Source organism: Taudactylus pleione, unplaced genomic scaffold (genome assembly GCF_031769625.1).
Source record: "Taudactylus pleione unplaced genomic scaffold, aTauple2 ptg000105l, whole genome shotgun sequence".
Lineage (NCBI taxonomy): Eukaryota > Metazoa > Chordata > Amphibia > Anura > Myobatrachidae > Taudactylus > Taudactylus pleione.
This window is the reverse complement of record NW_028284507.1, coordinates 7,763,847-7,788,524: the sequence shown is the minus strand read 5'-3', so window position 1 is coordinate 7,788,524 and position 24,678 is coordinate 7,763,847. Positions and strand designations below refer to the sequence as shown.

The window sequence follows — 24,678 nt, the reverse complement described above, 5'->3', positions numbered from 1 at the left end:
GTAAGTAAGCACTGTAAAACAGACCATCTATAATCGTGTGTAGAATTTTGAGGACAAAAATGAATTTATTCCATTTTGGAATAAGGCTGTAACATAACTGTGGAAAAAGTGAAGTGTTGTGAATACTTTCCGGATGCACTGTATAGGGAAATAGGTGTTGATACACAAGGATAGGTGCTACATATTGCAAATTAGTCCAGCCAGATTGCAGATGCTATTGGTGAGTTGTATTATACAGTCACACAGGAAAGTTGGCCTAGGGTTAGGAGGATGTGAAATTGAAGAAAGAAAAAATATGTGATGATATATGTGTATACAGGGAAGGGAAGGGAGTTAGATAGGGAAGCTATGAAGGTTATGTGGACGGTTCTGAAATCTGATAAGCTTGTCTGAAGAGGTGAGTTTTCAGGGAACGCTTGAATGTTTGGAGACTAGCGGAAATTGTATCATATAAAACGAATCACTAAAAGGACTATATATACTGGAGCAATGTATAACAGCTCCTAATGAAAGCCCCCGTGATGCTATGTATTGTGTCCATCACACACCATTGAAACAACAGCTGAACATGGCTGTATGTACAAATCAATTGGCAGATCTGTACTATTAGCCCGGTTTGTACGGGTACATTATCTGTAAAACTATTATGTGTGAAAAGCACAAGAGGAATCTATGATATCACAGTATGAGTCTAATCCCTGCTTTTCATGAACAAGCAACTAAAAGGAAAGCTGAATATTCAGTTTGAATCACTAAAATGGTCAACTTGTAAATGTGTTTCAGACTTAGTGGTCTATGTACTAATAATTGTGGACCAGTCGCGATTATAGTCTGCCCATATCGCCAGGGATATTTTAATTTTTAATAAAAATATCCCGGCTATGTACAAAGGGAAAATTGCAGGGACAGAGGTTGCGGTAACCGCTGTCCCTGCGAGTTATATTCCCGGCAAGTTGTAGAAGTCTTTTACAGAAGTGAAAGACTTCCCCAGGGGAAGCTGACAATGTGCATGCGCACAGCGTCAGTTCAAGGAGTCGGCCGGGGACAGAGAGAGAGAGATCGAAAAAATCTCTTTCCTGCACCTGGAGCCTCCATAAGCTTACACCATCTGAAGATAGTGTAAACTAACTACGAAATGTTTCTCTTTTTGGAGTTAAGTACATAGGGGTCAGAACATAATCCTCATTGATAATAATGGGGACTGTAATTTGAAGTGCTAATTAGCACTCTACTGGAGATTTCTGCGAAATCTTTTGCATTGTGCTATTAGTATGTAGGAACAATACATAAAATTATAAAAAACTGCAGTTTCTGCATATTTTTATGTAAAAAACAGCTTGATACATAAGCCCCTTAGCTTCAATCTACACTGCATAACTTCATAGGATACATTGTATTGATTTGTTTACCACACTCAGATTAGTCACACTTTACAATAAGATCTGGAGATGTAAACTGCATTGAATTAAATTGATGGAAGGTTTTGTGCATCAACTCAAAGTAAAAATACATGAAGTGACACTATGCTGAATAAAAGTATGAAGAGGTCATTTATTCTCCTGATTTAAACTATAATTGTTTTCCACTGAAGTCCATCTGTACATGGATATATTATATTTCCAACAAATACACATCAGATTATTAATATAATACTGATTGTAATATTGGGACTATGGGCCTGATTCAGAGCCGCTCGTAAGCGGCCGCTCGTTCGCTCCGAGCGATGTTCGCACATCTGCGCATGCGTATGGGTTGTTATGCGCATGCGCCAACCAGTCATTGTGGTCGGAAATCGAGCGCTCGCAAAATAGCGAGTGCCTGCTAATCTGAGTGACAGGATGAGGCGTTTGTGGGTGGTAACAGGGGAAGGTGCTTGAAAACGTGGAGTGGAGATCCGAACGCAGGCGTGCCAAACGGTCAAAACGGGCGTTTTAAGGGTGTGCATAATTAACAAAGCAGCGTCATCGATCACGTCACTTGGTTGTTTCTTAGCCTGAACTGTTTGCATGATTGCGGTAGGAAAATCCTACCACAAGCACTGCGAGCAGTTCAGCCGCCTTTCGATGTACTCGATTAATCAAATAAATAGCGGAGATGACGTAGGATGCGAGCGGCCAGGGGGCGTCTTTACAAAATAGCGAGCGCATGTTTCGTTCGCTCGCACAGACATAGAGGCATCAACAGACCGCAAAGAGCGAGAGCTCAATTTAAATAGCCGGCCCCTTTTTCTGAACGAGCGAGCGCAAATAGCGTCCGGCTCTGAATCAGGCCCTGTGTTCTTATCACAACTATATTGAACTAGCTGATGCACCCAGGTTAACCAGGGTAGACCTTCGATATTTACGGTTTACATTTCACCACTCAAGTAGCACACATTAATCCTTCACCTCTATAGTAATGTATCACTGCTGTAGTAAGACATTACCCTTCCTCACCAGTGTACTAACACATTACCCCCGCTCACCCCTGTAGTAACATATTCCTCCTTTGTGGCCTGTGTTGCAACACTTTCACTTCCTTCACACCGTAGTAACACATTTGACATTGCCCTCCCTCACCTCTGTAATAACACATTCCCCTCCCACACCGCTATAGTAACACATTCCCCTCCCTCGCCTCTGTAGTGACACATTCCTTTCCCTATTCATATAGAGGAGCCACACCAACTGCCAGTGATGATTTACAGCACTTGGGATGACAGTTGGTATTTGAATATTGAACCGTGCTACAGCCACGATGAGTCAGCGAGTCATTGCACAGGGGGAGGAAACATTTTAGCTCTTTACACCCCATTAGGAGTCGAATTTTAAAAAAAGTATTTCTTAGTGGGCACCTACGTCATGTAAGGAATACACTACCTGATTTTCATGTTTCTAGGACCACGGGTTGGGGGTGGGGGGGAGGAAAGGAAAGAGAAGGGAGAGGAGGGAGAGAGAGCGCTTGGTTTTAACTTTCATCTTTAATCGATTTATTTAACATTGACTATTAAGGTAAATCTTGTGCACACATTTACACGGGTTACTTTTCTATGGTTGTGAACAAAAAACTCCTGGAAAAACCAACATGAAACCATGCAAATGAGACAGGTCACGTATGTGTAAACCACCTTCGATCTTGCAGAGGTTAAATGAAATAAAAAAAAGTGATGAGATTTACCAATGTCACTTAAGATAGTCCGCCCGTCCCAGTTATTAACCCTTACCTGACAGAGGTAGATTTTGTGCAGACTCCATTCTTTACCAAGTGCGCAGATCTTGATATCGCTGTTTTCCCCATTTAGGAATAAGGTCTGGTAAATATACGAGGACGTACTTTTCAGTTTCTTCCTGCAGGATCAGAGAAAAAGAATCCTAGCAGGTCATCCATGTTATAAGACTGCAGGGACCCCATGCTTGCTGGGTTACCGATAATCCCCCAACCTTGTACGAACAGTGTAGAAGCAGGTGAAAGCAGCCTGCATCCCCACTATGGGAGTCACTGAGATCACAGAGGTCACTAGGAATGGTGTTTCCAAAAAGGGAATGTGGAGGAAACGCTAAATCTTTTTGTTTCAACTCTTCAGGCACATAAAATTAGAAACTTTTTAGCGAAATGAAGTTTGCAGCCAAAACTTACTGTGGAAGATCATGGAATAGCAAACGACTACTAACGAGTCATGACATTTCCACGTTGCAGAATATACTTAGTGTACCGATGTGAGCTGCACATCCAGACAGGTCTTCAGGTTTTCTTATGTTTGCTGCTGCTATACTACTGCAGGACTCTATCCTAGGAGATAGAGGGCTATAGAGCTGTCATATTGGCCCCTTTTTTATTTTTGTTCTTTTTAAGGCGGTGTGGTTGTCTTTTGTTCTTTAATGGATATAAGGCGTTCGTAATAAAGAAAAGCAAATAGCACAACTGTGCCATCATCTATAGCAAAATCAAATGAGGCATTAGGTTTTAACCCTCCTAGTGTACATACGTTGAAAACTGATATTATACTGGAGCACCTACAACAGACTTACCTGCGTGGAGTGTTAAGCAGGTTTTCCAACTCCTCCTCAGTATCGCTGTCACACTGACAGTCCGAGCTCCGCTTTCTCTTCCTGCAGTCACAAGAGCCAGTTTGCCGAGACGTGGGTTCCTGGCCTAACAGTCTACTGCTCAGAGAGCCCATAGTATGTTCCTGGAAAGAAATACAATAATTATTTTCTCTTAATCTCTCTATATGTAGTATCAAACTGCATTGATATCATCATCATGTCTAATCAAGGCCCTGACTAGCTCAGGCTTCACTGTGGGCAACTGACTGTAAGGTAGATGTAAAACTGGGTACACACTATGCAATGTATCGTTCTGACGCGGATCCGTACAATATATTGTACAAATCGTATGGTGTGTATGCCCGATTGGTCGCTCATTGCATCTTGCCATCTGCTGTCCTGCAATGAATGATGTGGTATAATTACATGCAGCATGTAATGAAACATTGCTCCTTTGTACGGCGAATCGTGCAGTATGTACAGTGCGCGCTATGTGACGTTACATCTGTCGCCGTATTGCTGAATCGTACCATTGTTTGGTGTGTACCCAGCTTAACTTATAAAGTAGCAAGTGTATTGGTTAACTTAATAATTCAGTTTGGCCACCTATTTCCATCAGATATCAAGCATTGATTAAAAAAAAAAGAAAAAGAAAAATACCTTAATTATGCTAAGCAGGGCAAATGCTCAGCCGTTCACAAAATCATTTAACACTTTTATCCATAAAAGTGATCCCTTCAGTTAATTTCCACAGAAGACCCCATTATTGATTTTGACCAGTGCAAAGCTCACAGGGCGCTAATTATAAAACAGTGTTTAAGACACTGCCACCTTAGTTTTATCAGGTTACATTAGTTCTCAGCACTGATACATTTATAGTAGTCTTCACTCTAGGTGCAGGGGCTGATCAGTGATGAGAGTATATATATATATATATATATATATATATATATATATATACACACATATATATATATATATATATATATATATATATATATATATATTTATTACATACACACATATACACACACACACATCTTGAAGGACAAAATATTAGAACTAGATGTATCACTACAGCAGCGATACATCACGTATTAAATGTTGCCCTTCAAAATTTAAATATGCCCTTCTTACTGATCAGCCCCTCTGCACTTATAGACATCATTAGGAATAGGTTACTACTGTATATCATCTGAATCCAATCAACCTTCTCAAGACAGCCATAGCAGTTATTGCATTAACAACTAATTTCCTTTACTTTAGATTTTCTCTATAAATGGGGCAATTAACAGTTGTGTATAGAATTGAAATAATTGACACAAGAGAAGATAAAAACATTACGAGCTGGGGAAGACAGATGGACGTGCATTAAATTAAATGCCCGGAAGGCTTGTTGTTAAAAAGAAATCTCATATGTCACTTGTTATGTTCTTATAACATGCAAGCCAACTACATAAATTGAACGTCTCCTCAAATATTAGGAAAAGGACTCAAATATTGAACTCTGTTTTCCCAATGGTTACAAAAAAACAAAAAGGGACACCATATTTTTAATAACCAACATCTCAAGCCACATTTCTATTACTAACAACCTCTCGGTTAAGAGTGGAGCTATGTAAAATATGATTGTAATATTGTGCTTCAATGTACGCCTGTATGTATATCACACCCAAAATATAGTGTCTTTCAAAAAAAACAAAAAAAAAAAACTTAAAACCCATACAAACAGTACTGAATCAATCACCGCTGACAAGTATAAGAATAGACTGCCTTATAGGGAATCGTTATGAAATACTGCCAGCCGCGATTCGATTCCCGTCAGCCCGACACTGGAACAGATCCCAGCAGCGGCAGCCCGACACCGCTGGAAATCCCGCTCGTACCTAGGTAAGTATTAACTAACCTAATCTACCTCCCTAACCCTCCCTTAGGGGTGTGTAACCCTAACCTCCCCCCCAAGTGCCTAAACCTAACCTCCCCCCTTCCACGCTGCCTAACCCTAACCTCCCCCTTCCACGCTGCCTAACCCTAACCTCCCCACGGGGGGTGCCTAACCCTAACCTCCCCACAGGGGTGCCTAACCCTAAGTCCCCCCCCGGGAGCCCTAAACCTAATCCTCCCCCCCCCCCGCACGCGGCGCCCGGCATCCCTTCGATCGGGATGTCCGCTCGCAGCGTCCAGCATCCCTCCGATCTGGATGCCGGGCGTCGGTCTCCCGACGTCGGGGAAATGAGCGGCCTCTACATCTAGACGCCGGTGATTTCACCCTCCCCGGGATATGACAGTCAGGAAGCCGGCTGTCAGTAAAATGTCAGCCGGCTTCCCGATTGCATCCCCCTTATGGAGCCAGAGTCCTGAACCCCACATCTCTTGTCCTCAGTCCTCCACTTTACAAAAATGGGACATATATGTGTTCAATCAAGAAGTTCTAAAAATCAGCTTATAAAAATTGTTTAATTATGCCCATAGACTTCGCAAGACGCATCTGGTCTTCTTCAGTATCTATGTGCAAGGTGTAAGTCCAGCAGGCTTACACCCACATACACTTCCACTCATTCTGTCCAAACGCACAAGAAAAGTTTAACTTTTTTTCCATCTCCATTGGCTGTCCTGCAGTCCCAGGTTTATGATACGGTCGTCGCAAGTCTGATCCCTCAGATTCTAACATGCAGGCAAACAGTGGCGTAACTATCGTGGGTGCAACTGCTATGGTGCCCGAGCTGCCTCAATTGATTAAGTGCCAGCCCGCCAGATTATTACAGCTGGTACACCGCCTGTCGAAAGGCAATCAGAGCTAGCAGACCCGTAGCCAATCAGCAGTGGCAGCTCCAGATTGACTGCCGGTCCACGAGCACCAAGTGGCTCGCAACAGGAGCCAGATTCAAATTGCACCGCTGCTGTCTGTCCATGTCTGCTGCTGCCTACTGTTGCCCAGCTGTAATTTGATGGCGACCCAGCCCCAAATCCACACCTGATGGCGGCACACGGGGAGACGAGAGGCTGCTGGAGGGAGACTGGGTGGCAAATTACTGGGGGGGGACATAATGTGTAAGGGGTATTACTGTGTGGCATAATGTGTAATGGCACTACTATTGTGTAGAATATTGTGTTACATGGGGCACTACTACTATGTGGCATAATCTCTAAATGGCATTACTGTGTGATATAATGTGTATAGGTACTGTACTGTGTGGCATAAGGTCTCTCCTTGGGGGCAAATGTATGGTTTTGTTTTTTACCAGGGGGGGTCCTTTTAAGATCTTGCTATGAGGCCCCCAAAGTTTCTAATTACGCCCTTGCATCCAAACACAGAGGGCTGACTAATAGTGGATGCGGTCAGAATCCAGACCGCTGGGATTTCGGCGGTCAGAACGCCTACGTCGAAATCCTGACACCTGTCGGAGTATTGGCGCCGGCATCCCGACCGATGGAATCGCGAAGGTAAGTACTGGAGTTAGGTTTAGGGTGTGGGGAGGGAGGGTTAAGTTTCAGCACCGGGGAGGAAGGGTTAGGGCTGTGGTTTAGATTAGGAGTACTTACCTTTAGGCGTCTGCATTGTAACCTGGTTGGGATGTCTGCTCTTTCAATCCACTGAATGTATTTGTTGTGAATGTTTCATAGTTTCAGGTTAAAATACACCCACAAAAATAACACTATAATCATAATATAGGAACCAGAAATGAAACCTATAAGCTTCGAATTCTGAAACAGCAAATCAGGCGCAGAGTTACTGCTGGCGACCAGTAGCTAGTGGTGACCAGTGTGTATTTGCACCAGCCAGAGGTGCTTGCAATTGAAATGGCTTCCGAAAGGCTTATACATGCCTATGCGCAGGCATGCCACCGTTCACAATTGCATGCTCTTAGGGTAATTGAGCTAAGCTTGCATGCATCTTATCTCCCAAGTTCAGCTTCTCCATGTCTAAGGAGGTGCAAGTGTACAGATTTGCATACAGATATGGACTTATGTCTTTATTTGTAGCCATGCACTGTACAAACGTCAGTATTTTACACTAAAACAAACTGCATACACTGAACAGCACTGTCACAGGAGTACCAGATCCATTTAAGACACTGAGAAGTGGTTGGATTAGCTAAAGCCAGCCTCTCTCATACCGGTGATAGTGACAAGATGAAGTACGGCCGGCCAGATGCACAGTCACCTCGGGAGAAAAGCAGCTGTAAGAGATAGAACTGAGAGACAGTAGGAGGGATGAGTAGAAATAGAAGTGGCTGTAAGAGAGGATAGAAATGAAGCAGCAGAAAGGGGACAGCAAGCAGAATGGGAGAAAAAGCAACATACAGCGGAAGGAACATACAGGCTAAAAAGGATATTGCTAATTCTGCACTACTAAAAGTGCATAGACCCTACATTACCAATACCAGACAGCTACAGAAAACAGGGATTTTGCTTGTATTTAGCTGATGAGAACTACTTAGACTATTTAGGATAATTATAAGTGATCACTAAAGAATGCTTTATCTGATCATTGAAGTTACACTGAATTTTTAGTAAATTATAGTGTCATTAATTACCATGGTACCAATTTGTTCAGGATAATTTATGTAGTATCTTAATTATATTGTCATTCAATCAATCATACCTCTCCATTTCCTCTGTATCAGATAATAAAATACATTATTATTTGATATCGTCTTTTTTTTTTTCAACAAAAAATTTTTATTGAATTTTTCAAAAAACAATAAGATACAGAGAATATTGAAAGAGAGGTACAAGGAGAGAGAGAGGAGAGAAAAAAAAAAAAAAACACGGACATAGGTACACGTTATCAAGACATATTTAAAATATATCAATACAATACAAAATGCTCACACAGTGATATATCTTACAATAAAGAATCCGGAAAATACATAACATTGCAGTGAGGAATCACAAGAATACAGAAGGAACACAAAGCTAGACCCTCATCTTTGACTCCCAATATTTAGACCATCTAAGCCATCTAATAAGAAGGTTGGAGGCAGGGGAGGAGTACAACATTCCTGCTGTCTCAAACTCGCAATGTGATTGCACCTCCTTCTCGATAGCATCTAGACTGGGAATATAAGGTGTACGCCACGGTGTCGTGCCAACATCAATTTAGTGGCCAGGAAGATATAATATAGCGATCGTTGTTGGTCAAGCCACCATGATATAGATGGAATAGAGCTATTGATGGGCTAGGTGGGATAGAGACATTAAATATTTTAAAGATTAGGTCAAACACCGATGACCATAATACTTTGATGCAAGGGCATGACCAAAATATATGGATCAGAGAGCCCACATTTCCACAATCACACCAACACAGGTTGGACTGTGAGGGCCAAAAGGTATTCATTAGCACCGGGGTGAGATATGTACGGTGGAGAAGTTTATAGAACTGTTCGATGTGGGTAATACACTTAGAGAGATTAAAACAAGTTCGAAAAATGATATGCCAATCTTCCTCAGGGATTATACATGAAAGATCTACTTCCCATTTCAGTTGGGATTTAAATTTGGTGAATTCGTGAGGATTTGTTAAATATAAATACCACCAGGAAATTTCTCCTCTGCCTCCAATACCACATAATCGATCAATGATAAATTTGGGTGGTCTCTGCACTATGTATGGAGAGGGAATACTACTACCAAGCCAATGTCTTAATTGTAGATATTTGAAAAAATCTCTGGAGGGGAGAGAAAATAATGTTTGTAGTTGGGTATATGATAACAAAGAATCAGGGGCAGTTACATCCTCTAAAGTTAAAATTCCTCGGGCCTTCCACGTGTCAAAAGATAGGTTTGGAATTAAGGTAGCCAATCCCTCGAGGGAAAAGTTAGCAGAGGGAAGAACAATGTCCGATGTTACCGTGGTTAGTTCAAGCCATGCTTTACGGGAGTTGGAAACTGACACTGACTGTCCCAAAACCCCCACCGATACCGATGAGGGGAGCCATAAACAGTCTGTAAAGGGGAATGGGGAAACCATATCGCGCTCCAATAAAGCCCACGATTTTGGATTACTTTGAGTAAACCAAGCGTTAAGTTCGGAGACCATTGTAGCTAATTGATAACATCGTAGGTCTGGGTAAGATAAACCCCCTTCCGATTTTGGATAAGACAAAGTCTTCCTAGCTAATCAAGGTTTCTTGCCCTTCCATATATACGTAATAAATACTGCGTGAAACTTATTAAGAGTTGTTTTTGGGACTAATATAGGAATAGCCCGAAATAAGTATAGAATTTTCGGTAGAATCACCATTTTTATGGCCGATATGCGGCCTAGCCAGGATATGTTTTGCATCATCCAGTCCGTTGTTAATGATGTGACGCTTCGCAACAAGGGTAAATAATTGGCCGATATTAAATTATTAGTAGTGGGAGTTAAATGAATACCAAGATACTTGATACTATTCTCTTGCCATGAATACGAGTATTCTCATTTTAGGTGTTGTATCATTGTCGAAGAGAAATTGATAGGCATCGCTTCGGTTTTAGAACCGTTTAATTTATAATAAGATGCTCTAGAGAAAGAGTCTAGTATTGAATGTAAGTAAGGTAGGGAGGTAGTAGGGTTTATGAGGGTCAGAAGGACATAATCCGCGAACAAACTGATTTTATATGTCTGATCAAATAAAACTGGTCCTTGAATAAATTGGTGCGATCGTATGGTTTAGGCAAGGGGTTCAATCGCTAATGCGAACATTAGTGGGGATAGGGGACATCCCTGCCGCGTGCCATTAGTAATTGGAAATACTGATGATAAAATACCGTTAATAAAAATTCTAGCTGAAGGATTGGAATATAATGCCGCTATTGATGAAAGTGCTAAGCCCTTGAAGCCAAATTTACGAAGGACAGTATGAAGGTACCCCCAGTGCAACCTATCAAATGCCTTCTCGGCATCTAATGCTAATAACAAAAGGGGCTGATCTATTTTGGAGAAGGCATCCACTATGTCAATCACTCGTCTCGTATTGTCAGAAGACTGACGACCTTGAACAAATCCAACCTGGTCCCGATGGATAAGCGTAGGAAGTAAAGGGTTTATCCGATTTGCAATTAATTTAGCGTAGATTTTGACATCTGTATTAAGGAGTGCAATTGGGCGATAATTTGGTAGTATGGTCTGATTTTTCCCAGGTTTAGGAAACGCTACGATCCTTGCTTCAAGCATTTCTCTTGGGAAAGATCCTACCTTGGAGGCCTCATTAAACAATTGAGCTAGAAGTGGGGATAATATGAGATATGGTAAGAACTTACCCTTGTTATCTCTATTTCTACGAAGTCCATAGGGTTCCACAGGATACCTTGGGGTATAGGTGTGACGTCAGTCGCAGGGCACCAAAGAGTTAAGCTTTCAGCCTCCCAGGATGCACTAGGTCCCCCTCCTATACCCCGCCCCCGGGCCAAGGCACCTCAGTTAGTTACCAAGCCATAGGCCGGAGGAGGAGAAGGAAGAGAGAGAACAAAGATCTGGACACATACAAGAATCACATTCTCACCAGAGGGAGACGGAAAACCGGTGACCAGAGCAAAGCCCATCTGCAGCACAGGTGCGACAGGGCGGGAGTCCTGTGGAACCCTATGGACTTCGTAGAAATAGAGATAACAAGGGTAAGTTCTTACCATATCTCATATTTTCTACTTCAGGGTCCATAGGGTATCCACAGGATACCTTGGGGATGTCCCAAAGCAGTATCCTTTAAGGGTGGGGACGCTCCTGTGCAGAAAGGAGAATCCGCCGCCCGAAGGAAGCATCCTGAGAGGCGAAGGTGTCAAACCTGTAATACCTCACGAAGGTATGGACAGAAGACCACGTAGCAGCCTTGCAGATCTGAACTGCCGAGGCACCACGTCGAGCTGCCCACGAAGGACCCACAGACCTAGTGGAATGAGCCTTCAGAGAAGGAGGGACCGGTAGGCCTTCATGAAGATAAGCTTCAGAAATAGCCATACGGATCCAGGCTGCCAAAGTTTGCTTTGAAGCAGGCCAACCCTTTTTACAGAAGCCATAGAGGACAACAAAGCGTCCGACTTCCTAAACAAAGAAGTGCGGTCAACATAAGTCCTTAAGGCCCGCACAACATCCAAAGAGGCCTCACCCACGGAAAGACCCGGTGAATTAAAGGCCGGAACAACTATTTCCTCGTTAACATGAAACTGGGAAACAACTTTGGGAAGAAACTCGGGCCGAAAGGGGGTCTACAAGAAAGAGCCCCTAACTCAGAAACACGTCTGGCTGAAGCAACGGCCAGAAGGAAAACAGTCTTAGCTGTTAGCCATTTAATATCCACTGAGCCCAGTGGTTCAAACGGCGGTCCTTGGAGAGCCCTCAGGACCACAGCCAAATCCCAAGGCGCCACAGGTGGAACAAAGGGCGGCTGAATACGGAGAACACCTTGCATAAAGGTGCGCACATCCGGGATTGTAGCAATCCTACGGTGAAACCAGACAGATAGGGCCGAAACCTGTACCTTCAAAGAAGCAAGAAGCCCATGATCTAGTCCCGCTTGCAGGAAGGCGAGAATCCGAGACAGACGAAACTCCCGCGGTGCATAACCTCTCGGTCGACACCACTGGAAGAACGTATGCCACACGCGATGGTATATCCTCGCGGAAGACGGTTTCCGAGCTCGTAACATGGTACGCACCACAGAGCTGGAAAACCCCCAGGACCTCAGCATGGCTGTCTCAACAGCCACGCCGCCAAAGACAGCCGAGTCAGGTCCGGGTGAAGACAAGGACCCTGAGACAGAAGGTCCGGTCGTAGCGGCAACCGCAGAGGACTGTCCACGGACAGACCCTGAAGGTCTGAGAACCAGTGCCGTCTGGGCCACGCGGGAGCTATCAACAGGAGCGTCCCTCCTTCCTGTTTGAATTTCCGGATTACCCGTGGAAGAAGGGAGACCGGAGGGAACAGGTATGCGAACCTGAACGTCCACCGGACGGACAGAGCATCCACCAGAGACGCCCCTTCGTCTCTTGTGCGAGACCCGTACACCGGCAACTTGTTGTTGTGCCGGGACGCCATGAGGTCGATTTCTGGAAGACCCCACCTGTCCACCAGTAGTTGAAAAACGTCCGGGTGCAGGGACCATTCCCCTGGATGAACGTCCTGGCGACTTAGAAAGTCCGCCTCCCAATTTAGCACTCCCGGGATGAAGACCGCTGATATGGCCGGAAGATTGCGCTCCGCCCAAACCAGGATCCGAGAGACCTCTACGAGAGCCGCCCGACTGCGAGTTCCTCCTTGCCTGTTTATGTAGGCCACGGTGGTAGCATTGTCCGACTGGACCTGCACCGGGTGACCCTGGAGAAACCGCTGTGCCTGCAGGAGAGCATTGAAGACCGCACGGAGTTCCAAGATATTTATTGGAAGCTCCGCTTCTGTCGGTGTCCACCTGCCCTGGAACAAGTGTGGACCCGAAACTGCTCCCCAGCCCCGAAGACTGGCGTCCGTTGTCAACAGGACCCAATTTGGAACCCAGAACGGACGTCCCTTGTTGAGGTGGGTCGTCTTTAACCACCATGCAAGGGACAGGCGAACCTCCGGGGTGAGCACAATCGTCTGGAACTTCAGAGACTGAGGCAGCCCGTTCCACTTGGACAGGATCAGGTGCTGCAGAGGTCTGGAGTGAAACTGGGCGTATTCCACCATGTCGAACACCGACACCATGGAGCCCAGTAACCTCATCGCCGAGTGTAAGGACACCCGGCGGCTGTGCAGACAACTGCGCACCCTTGACTGTAAAGCAGAGATCTTGTCCTCCGTCACGAAGATCCTTTGCTGTCCCGAGTCCAATAAGGCTCCAAGATGCAGAATCCTCCGAGACGGGATTAGAGTGGACTTCTGCCAGTTGATTAGCCAGCCGTGCCGTTGCAGCAGTGCAATGGTCAGGTCCAAGTGGTGTAACAGGAGCTCTGGAGATCCTGCCACCAATAACAGGTCGTCCAAGTACGGCAACATGCAGAATCCTTGCAGCCGCAGAGAAGCTGCCATGACCGCCATAGCGTCCTGTATGTCCAATGACACCATGTAGTCCCCAGGTTCCAGCGCCAGAATGATGGACCGTAGGGTCTCCATCCGAAACTTCGGGACCCGCAAAGACTTGTTGAGTGCTTTGAGGTTGAGAATCGGACGATATGACCCATTGGGTTTCTGTACCAAAAATAGATTTGAATAGAAACCCTGGCCCCTCTGGGAGAATGGAACAGGCACTATAACTCCAGCCTGGAGCATAGTGTGCAATACCTTCCGCAGCTCCGTAGCCTTGTTCCGGTCTGATGGTAGACCCGTGGTGAAGAATCGAGCCGGGGGTCTGTGCCGGAAGGAGAGGGCGTACCCGTGAGAGACCACCTCCAGAACCCAAGTGTCTGTCGTAGTGAACGACCAACACCGGGAGAACTGCAGCAGGCGGCCTCCCACCCTGGGATCCCCCAAGGGGAGACCCGGACCGTCAGGCCGCAGGCTTGTCATCTGGCTTGGGGGCCGGACGTCTGGTACTCCATGCCTGTTTCCGGGGCTTGACCGATTTCTTAGGGCCAGCCTGTCGAGGAAACGACTGTGGTTTGGGCCTGCCCTGGGCCCTAGATGACCGAAAGGACGATGGTCCAGAACCAGAAGGAGCAGCGGCCGACGGGAGACAAGCAGATTTGGCTGCCGCCAGCGTGGCCACAATCTTATCCAGATCCGGACCGAAGAGAACTTCTCCGGTAAACGGCAACGCTTCCAGACCTTTCTTGGATCTGCGTCCGCCTTCCAGGATCGCAGCCACAAGGTGCGACGAGCAGCTACCGCTGCTGAAGAAATTCTAGACACCAGAGTACTAATGTCTAGAGCCGCCTCGTTGATGTAGGTGGCTGAATCACGGAGATTGCCAATCAACTCCGCCTGTTCGGCCGGACAGTCGGATTCAAAAGAAGCCTCTAATGAATCCGCCCAGCGCTCCATCGCTCTGGCAACCCAGCAAATGGCCATAGCCGGCCGTGCTGCCCCCCCTGCAAGGGAATAAGCGGACTTCAGGCAGATTTCTACCTTGCGGTCCGTAGCATCCTTAAGGGAGGACATGGATGGCATCGGCAATGTGGCACTACGGACAAGACGGGTCACGTGAGAATCCACCTGTGGAGGGGATTCACACTTAGCAAATTATCCGCGAACGGATAAGCCACCGCCAGGCGTCTCTGCGGCTGGTATCTTTTGCCAGGTTGTTTCCACGCCTCCTCTAAATGGTCCACCAACTGACCCGAAAGAGGAAAGACTGTGGCATCGCCCTTCACATCTTTGAAAAAGGCATACTTAGATTTAGCCGCTGGGGGAACTTCGTCCTCAATCACCAAGGCTGTGCGGACCGCCCGAATAAGTCCAGGAATATATACTTTGGACTTAGCATCAGCGTCCTTAGTATGGAAAGGTTCCTGATCGTAAGGATCCAGAATCTCCCCATCATCAGACGTCCCTTCGTCATCCTCATAAGGAGCGGACAGAGACGCCACCGGCCTTTTATGAGGCCGCATCACAGACTCCCCTTGCAACACATCCGACATGTGCTGTACAGAACTCGTCAGGGAGTTAACCCACGCTGGCTCCTGAGAACCCGGGAGCGGGGAAATAGGGAGACTGTGGGGTACCACCAATTGTCGTGGGAACCCCTGCATGGGTGACGACACCACAGACTGCTGGGACAAACCCATCGGAGTAAACGCGGGCTGCGGAGCTAACTGGCCCACTAAAGCTGTTAACGCCTGAGCGAAACAAGCCCAGGGCGGCTCCTGTACCGGTGCTGTAACCGTAATAGGCCGCGCCATGGACAAACACTGCCGGCAAAGGCCCTCCGCGCTACCCTCCCCCTCCGCTAACGGTACTTTGCACGTGGTACACTGTAGCCGGAGGGGAAAATCACTTTCAGACATGATGGCACCACGTATGTGACCTCTCTCACCAATTAAGTATTAAATAGGCGAGAGACCACCCTGCACCGCAAGGGCTTTAGCAGAAAGAACAGGGACAGTAATAAAGCTGACAGTTTAGAGAAGAAAAGTTACAGGCAGCGCTAGCACAGTCACATACAATGCAGAGAAATAACAATTCCTGCACTAACAGCGCTGATCACTCAACTACACAGACACAGGGCCTGGTAGGACACAGCGCTGCATACACAGACCTGAGCCACAGCGGAGGAGAGGTATGCGGGGGGACCCAGACCACGATGCTTCCTTCCAGACTTCCAGCAGCGTTCACCATGCGTTGCAGAGAAGATGGCCGCCGAGGAGCAGAGAGAAGCTGGCCTGGGGGAGGAGCGCTGACACAGGACCAGTCAGCACAGTGCAGAGAGGGCTGTGTGCAGCGGGGGAGGCGCCGGCTGTGAGACAGGGAAGGCGCGCTCCCCTGGCATGCATTTAACCCCTGGGACGCCGCAGCGCTACCGCTCTGCTGCGGTCCGCTGTCCCAGGGGGTAGTGGAAGCGCAGGTTGGTCGCCTGGCTCCAAGCTGCAGCCAGTCCCCAGGGAGCCCCCTGCCTGGGAACTTAGGACCATGTGATCAGCGGGGACCCACCGCGGGACCCCGCTGCTTACCTCTGTCCCCCTTGAATCCGGCCATGGTCCGGAGCATCTGGGGTCACCGCTAGCTGTGACCCCAGACGCCCACCAGCATCCCCGGATCAGTACCGGCGTTCTGGTACTGGCGGGGTGTAGGGAAGACAGCATGGACGTCAGGACTGACTGTCCATGCTGTTCATCCAGATGTGCAGCCACAGCTGCATGAAGAAAAAGCTTCAGGGGCTCTTCTAGCCCCCACTCCAACAGGTGCACCCGACTCCGGCCGGGCACCAAACTAAACTGAGGTGCCTTGGCCCGGGGGCGGGGTATAGGAGGGGGACCTAGTGCATCCTGGGAGGCTGAAAGCTTAACTCTTTGGTGCCCTGCGACTGACGTCACACCTATACCCCAAGGTATCCTGTGGATACCCTATGGACCCTGAAGTAGAAAAGGTGTTTATGAAATTTTTGTAAAATGAATTGGTGTATCCATCTGGACCAGGGGCCTTCTCCAAAGGAAGGGATTTAATAACAGACTCAATTTCCTCACTAGACCATGGTTGCTCAAGTATGATAAGCGAGTCAGGATCCAGCGTAGGGAGGTTAAGTTTCCCCAGGAAGTCTGCTATATCAACCTTCGTTGGTTGGTGAACCTCAGAGTCAGCCTGTAAATTGTACAGGGTGGTATAGTACTCGGCAAAGGCATCTGCTATAGAGAAAGGGTCTGATATTTTCTTACCTCCTAAAGTGGATATCTAATGCGGTCCCTCGCTCGTTTGCCCCTTAATTTCCTTGCAAGCATACGTCCTGCCCTGTTACCCTGAACATAACATTTTTGCTTTAATTTGAATAGGGATTTGTGAATCTCTTAATGCCAATGCGTTCCATTCCTCTCGAGCTTTAGGGAGTTTACGATAAATTTTATCATTGGACAGATCAGTCTTATGTTTAGCTTCTAAATCAGAAAGTCGAGATTCTATATCAGCCTGAATTGACGCTGCCTTCTTACGCATACGGGCTGCGGCTTGAATGGCCAATCCCCTCACCACTGCCTTTAAGGCACACCAGAATTTAAATTGGGATGTGTCTTCTGGATCATTAGTTTCCAAAAACAAAGAAAGGGAGTTAGCTATAGTATGTTTAGCTTCTGAGTTTAGGAGATGTTCACCTAACCGCCAGGGACCAGGAGGGGTTCTGGAATGGGTAACATCCCAACATAGGGATAAAGCTGCATGATAGGACCAGGTGACTGGCAATATAGAGATTCGAGTGACAAACTTAAGTGTCCATTTGTCTGAAAGGACCAGGTCAATACGCGAGTAAGATATATGGACGTGGAAATAAAAAGTGTAATCTTTTTCACCAGGGTGTTTAGCCCTCCAAACATCATATAAATCGTATTCACATAAAACACGCTTAAATAGGTGGGAGTTGTCTTGACTATGTCGGGAGTGTGCCATGGTTCTGCCAGATGATTTATCAAAAGCTTGATCGAGAGTCATGTTAAAATCTCCCAGAATTAGAATTGACCCTTTACTACAAGATTGGAGAGACGCACAGAATTTCCTAATAAAAGCGGGTTGTTTGGTATTTGGGGCATATATAGAGGATATTGTCACTTGTTTATCCTCTAAAAGGCCGATCAGGATTAAATACCTGCCTTCCTTGTCTGTTATTTGTTCTTGCATTACAAAATTACAAGAATTAGATAGAAGTATTGCGACCCCCGCTTTCTTAGAGGGTCCATTAGACATATAACAATTAGGATATTTTGAATCAAATTGGGGAGGGGAAGAGAAAGGGAAATGGGTCTCCTGTAGTGCAACGATGTGAGCTTTAGCGAAATATTTGAGGGCCAATCTTCTCTTATTAGGGGAATTGAGACCCTTAGTATTTAATGAGAAAATCTTAACCGTTAGGTAAGAGCAACAACATACTGAAAACCATTGCACATATGAACGCAATGCAAACACATATCTATCAGTGTACCAAGAAAAAAAAAAGGAAAAGAAAAAAAAATGAGAGAAAAAAAAGAAAAAGGAGATCTTGAGCATAATAGATAGTAAGGGTATACATAAAGACAAGAAAAATAGTACCAAAGGAACTACTGTCGACCGCCACCCGTGGCGGCACATTTGGGGGTAAGTGGCGAAGGATAAAGACCTCCATCATTCAGTCATCAATGCATATAGATAGAAAGAAAAATAGTACAAACTACTTTGCAGAAGGAGAAGAAAACTTATCAGTTATCAATTTGCAAGTCAATGATAGTATCAACCTCAATATTAGTAATAATAATAACTATAATAATAATGGGGGGATACACAATGGGGGTCTCAAAGCAAATAAATTCTGATTGTAGTGGTTGAGAGCATTGGAAACACCGCGTAGGGATTAAGGATCCCTAACAATGATCACAACCGACTACAAGGCACAGTCGCTCATGTAAAAACAATAAGTGACATAGAAACCCCTTCCCCCTAAAGCAGAACACAGACTTAGGATAACAAGATTATAGCAAAGGTAAACAGAGGCGAATATGAAAGGATATCATGTCGATGAGGCTGCCTGCGACCATTCCCTTTCGATCCGCGGACTGCCTGGTAACTTCAAGGATATGTCCTGTATATTCCAGGATACCAACTGCTGTATGCCTTCCTCAGGGGAAGAGGTAACGGTAATAGAGCCATTTAGTCTTATTAGCAACTTGGTGGGAAATCCCCAACGGTATGGGATATCAGCTTTCTGAAGGGCTCTGGTGACCGGTAGGAAGGATCTTCGGAGGGCAAAGTAGACGCAGAGAGGTCCCCAAATATTTGGAGGTCACCTAGAATCGGAGTAGAGAAATCTGATGGTCTGGCCGCGCGTAATATAGATTCTTTAATGTGAAAGTAATGAAGACGCATCAAGGTATCTCTAGAAGCTCCGGGGGGAGCAGCACGCGCCTTGGGTATGCGGTGTATGCGGTCCAGGAGGAAGTCGGTAATCGAGGTGGTCGGAAGCAGCTTCATGAATAAATCTGTGACATACTGCTTTAGGTCTGCACTGGAGATTGATTCCGGAATGCCGCGGATTTTAATATTTTCGCGTCTGGACGTGTCTTCGAAGTCCCCCACTTTGCTCTTGATAGAGATTACTTCTGCCTGAAGTTCCTAGTGTTGATTGATCAATTCGTTATGGGATTTAACTACCTCCTCTAACTTATTTTCGAGGTGATGAGTGCGGGTTCCCAAATCATCAACCGATCTTTGGCATGTTTGTAGAGCAGCTTTAAAGTCGGCAGAAATATCTGCTTTAAAAGATGCTAATAGCAACTTCATGGACCCCATTGTCAGGGGGGCATCGTCCGCCATACTGCTCTGTTGTGTCGGCAGAGGAGGGGAAAATTCAAAAGGCGCACTGAGAGCAGACAGTTGTTTAGAACTCTTATCTTGTGCTGGGCCTGTTTTAGGTGGTTGAGACGATGGTGACGGCTTAAAGAAGCTTACTGGAGGAACTGTTGTGGGAGGTTTCTGACGTTTAGGGCCCATAATGATACAGGCAGTAATCCGATGGGATGATGAGAGCTAGTGAAATCCGCAAAACATATCGGGATCAATGCAGATTGAGGTGTAGTTTGTACTTCAAAAAAAATGTCATATCATATCATAACAAGAACGATGGAGGATATCTGCGTGTTTAACGTAGGAACATTTCCCTGATATTTAGCTCCAATGAGTTAGCCTGTAGCGGCTAACACTACAGGCTCCCCGGCTTACCTTCGTTAAGGCACACGTCCTCAAGGATTCTGGCGTCGGAATTAAGATAGACGTCAGTATTTCGACGCCTATCTCAACTACCTCTGCATAGAGACTGGCGGCGCTCTCAACTACATCCCACACAGAGGGTACCCAGTGAACAGTGACAGTACCCGGTCACCAAACAGATGGGTTCCAACAAACACAGTGGCACCAAAAAGAAGGCTCCTACTACACACTGTGAGCACACATCTCAGCATGGAGGCCCGGCGCACAGAGTCTTACGTCAGCCAGTGCTGCGAGCCGTACGCGCACAGGGTGTCACAGAAAATCAGTCAGTGTGATTAATCAGCAAGGCTTTCCAACAGCAGGTTGTGAGTTTCTGAAATGTATTAAATGGAGAGCTGCTCAGTTACTATTTCAACCAGCAACCTTCATGCCTTAATTGCCAAATAATACACCCTCAAAATATAATATTCACATTTGACTATTGCAAGATCATTTTTTTTATAAGTCATAATTACAATCATAATCACTTGCTCTACACTAGGCATTATACAGTGAATCCGGAAAGTATTCACAGCGCTTCACTTTTTCAACATTTTGTTATGTTACAGGTTTTTTTTTTTTTATTAAATTTGCTAAAATCTCAAAAAAACTTTTTACACGTGGTCATTATGCGGTATTGTGTGTAGAATTTTGAGGACAAAAATTAATTTATTCCATTTTGGAATAAGGCTGTAACATAATGTGGAAAAAGTGAAGCGCTGTGAATACTTTCCGGATGCACTGTATTTATTTTGTATTTTATCTTCATAATGTTTATAGTAAAATGATATTTTATGTAGTTGCATAGAATTACCTAGTGGGACACTATTACAAAGAGGTTTTCTTAATGTCATTTTAAATATGACAATTACTTTAGGCTGGGCAGCTATAGTATAGCTTGCCCTAGCCTACCTTTACTTGAGTTATGTGCCATGAGAGGAGCAGAAACAAAATGGAAGGTGCTGCTGCTGTGCCTCCCTCATGCTCCCTGCCAGCAGCTGAGCTGCAATGCATGGCTGCCCAGTATGAGGGTGAGCGGCAGCAGGTGCACATATCACATCCCACCCCAGGAGGACGACTGACCTTGACTATCACCAACCCATCAAGATGAGTGAGAGAACACAGCGGCACCACATGACTGGGATGCGGAGGTCTTAGATGCAGATTGGAGGAGTAGATGCTGCCTCCCGCGCTGATTGGTGGCGGGTTCACAGCATATCATTGGTCCGGCTGTGCAGTGCGCGCACAGTGCGTCCTGCAGGACCCATTCAGTTACAAAAAAGTCCCTCATCTCCTGTATCGCGGAAATACGCGCTATAGCACATGTTTTGCGATCACTGATTACGTTGAGATTAAATATAAAGAGAAGCTGTGAAAGTTAATATAAAAATCCATACACCATGCTCAGGGTGGGGGGAAAGGGACCCACATAACAAATGTATGTAGTGCTGAAGAGAAAACGTAATTGAGAGGTCTCTTGACCAATTAATAAAAGGGTCAAGAGACCTATTGACCCTTGTTTTAATAAACCAGTTACTCATTTTAAAGCTGTCAGTAATCATTTAAAATACAACAGGGATGAACCAAATAAACTGTATGTCAAATGTATTTGAATTAAAAATGTAAAAAAGCAACAATAGGACTAATGGGGCCCATAAATCTGACAGATTGCTGCAACTCCCCGTTTCCCTGATGCCTGGGTCGGGGAGTCAGGGAAATTCAACATGTTGGATATCCCTGATTTACCGATTCCAATCAAAAAATTATCGTGAGTCAGTGAATTATAACATGCAGAATTTCCAGACGGATCAAATGGGATCGTCATCAGAAAATTGCGGCGCTAAATGTATGGTTCGCATAAGATTTAAAATGGTAATTTATTAATACTTTTTTGTAGCAATACTTTAATGTTTGAGTGTCTCCCCAAAAACATGCTTAGTTATTTTACAGCATCATAATATGAACAAGAACAGAAAGCCTGTCTGTATAATATTTTGGACACTACAGGTACTTGACCCACTTCACACTGGTTCTAAAGATATATGCAAAATGATTATGCAGGTATTAGTGAGGTTAATAACCCCCAAGGTCAACAGTGCACCACGCAGTAATATATATCACCACTTATGGCACAAACATGTCTAACAGCAACAATTGCGGAGCCTCAGTTAAGCAGCTCATTAAAATGCTGGGATGCAGATAAGCTTTCCACGTAAACAGAAAATAATGACTCTCATCCATCTGACCTAAACAAAAGTTCATTCCCAGCAACATGAAAATTTACTGAAAATATCATACTGCTTCAATAAGCCATACAAATAACTGCAAACCGGTGTCAAAACCTCTTCACTTCTAAACAAAAAGGCACCCACACATTTCACCATGAAAGCTCCTCGCTCTGTTGTCGGAGAGTTGGCACTAGCAAAAGCTAGTACGGACAAGGCGTTCATCATGGAAATCAATAACATATAAACACATCTTGTTCAAGCTGAACTTAAATGGAGGTGAATGCAGCCACACAGCTGTAGGGTAACTGAAACACAGATGCCTCAGTCCGCATACACCGAACAACGGAGATGCTGCATCATGGATAGTGAACTTTCACAATTAAGTATCTTTGCTGCACAGCCATAAACTTGTAGTGAAGTGGGGATCTAGGATTTGCACTTCTCTCGCAATCATTGCAGTGCTTTGGACTTTTCCAGACAGGCACCCTACAGTCTGTATAGCCGCTCTGGGCATCCACAGGACACTCCAGGCAGTTCTGCACTTCCTGGCGCTGTAGGCCCCCCTCCCTCTGCATGACGACATACCCATGACGTGGGGCCGACACAGGGCGCACTGCAGCCAGTTTACATTGATGTTGAATGTGGACACATCTGTAGTTTGTGAATTATCACTGCTGAATACTTAAAAAAAAGAAAAATCCTCTACAAACACATACGAAGACCATGACAAGCAAAAAGGGTTGTTCAACACATGTATATCACTTCATGTTACACTTGAGCTGGAACATTAGGCACAACAAACTCTGCACCCTTCCGCATATGCATAATAAGCAAGTATGCTGGGAATGGACCTGAGGGTGCGATGAGAAATCCGACAAAAGGGACAACCACGCGTCTGTTATACGGCTTAGTGCGGCGCTAACAGCAGTGCGGCCAGCACTTTAGTCGGAGAATGCCGGTTCTCGCGACTAAACACCCATGTTAAGTTATAAAGTGGCCATCAATGGTAATAGCTATGCAATGGATGACCATCAATGGCTTCACCAAACGATGGAGGCAAAAGAAAAAAAAAAAAAAAAAAACACCTAAAAAATACCAGACTATCTAAAAAAAAAAAAATGTCAAACACTCACAGAATGGGTAATGGCCGGTACACACTAGATGATATGTTAGCCGATGTCTAGTGTGTACACTCAATTGCGCCGACGATGCGCTCTCCCGTGCATCGTCAGCAACATCGTCAGTGAGGATCATGCTACCGAATGCAGCATGGACCCCGCCATCACCAAGTGTGTATGCACTTGCCAATGGCGGGACCCCCGCTGGGTCCCGTCGCACAACAGGTCGGCTGGGTACACATCGTTAAATGTGTACCCAGCTTTAGAATCATTGCGGGCGATTCAGTTGTTTTATGGACGCCTATCGGAGCAATTCAGGGCAATGGTTTTTGTTTATTTAAATTATTTTCAACATAGTAGACTAATACTGAAGACATCAAAACTAGGAAACACATGTGGAATTATGTTGTAAACAAAAAAGTGTTAAACACATCAAAATATGTTTTATATTTTAGATTCGTCAAAGTAGCCCCCTTTTGCTTGGATGACAGCTTTGCACACTCTTGGCATTCTCTCAATCAGCTTCATGAGGTAGTCTCCTGGAATGGTTTTGGAATGGTTTTGAATTAATCTGTGGAATTACTTGCCTTCTTAATGTGTTTGAGACCATCAGTTGTGTTGTGCAGAGGTAGGGTTAGTACACAGTGGACACCACAATTTGACTACTGTTGTAATCCATATTATGGCACCAACCACTTAACTCAGTAAAGAGAAACGTCAGTTCATCATTACTTTAAGACATGAAGGTCAGTCGATACGGCCAATTTCAAGAACATTGAATGTATCCTCAAGTGCAGTTGCAAAAACCATCAAACGCTATGATGAAACTGGCTCTCATGAGGACCGCCCCAGGAAAGGAAGACCAAGAGTTACCTTTGCTGCAGAGGATAAGTTCATTAGCGTTACCAGTCTCAGAAACCGCTACTTAACAGCACCTCAGATTAGAGACCACATAAATACTTCACAGAGTTCAAGTATCAGACAAATCTCAA

The 24,678-nt window shown here is 45.2% G+C and overlaps 1 protein-coding gene across 3 annotated transcripts in view; it reads right to left on the bottom strand.

Moving 5' to 3' along the window:
- GMCL1 (germ cell-less 1, spermatogenesis associated) overlaps positions 1 to 24,678 on the bottom strand; it is a 124,918-nt gene that overhangs the window by 77,536 nt on the left and 22,704 nt on the right. For all 3 annotated transcript variants that reach the window (XR_015878265.1, XR_015878264.1, XM_088470828.1), the window contains exons 2-3: positions 4,008 to 4,168; positions 3,203 to 3,326 (exon numbers count right to left, since the gene is read on the bottom strand). Coding sequence is in view for 1 of the 3 variants with exons in the window: in XM_088470828.1 (XP_088326954.1) it covers positions 3,203 to 3,326; positions 4,008 to 4,159 (276 nt within the window). In the remaining 2 variants the exon portion in view is untranslated. The remainder of the gene's footprint in view (positions 1 to 3,202; positions 3,327 to 4,007; positions 4,169 to 24,678) is intronic.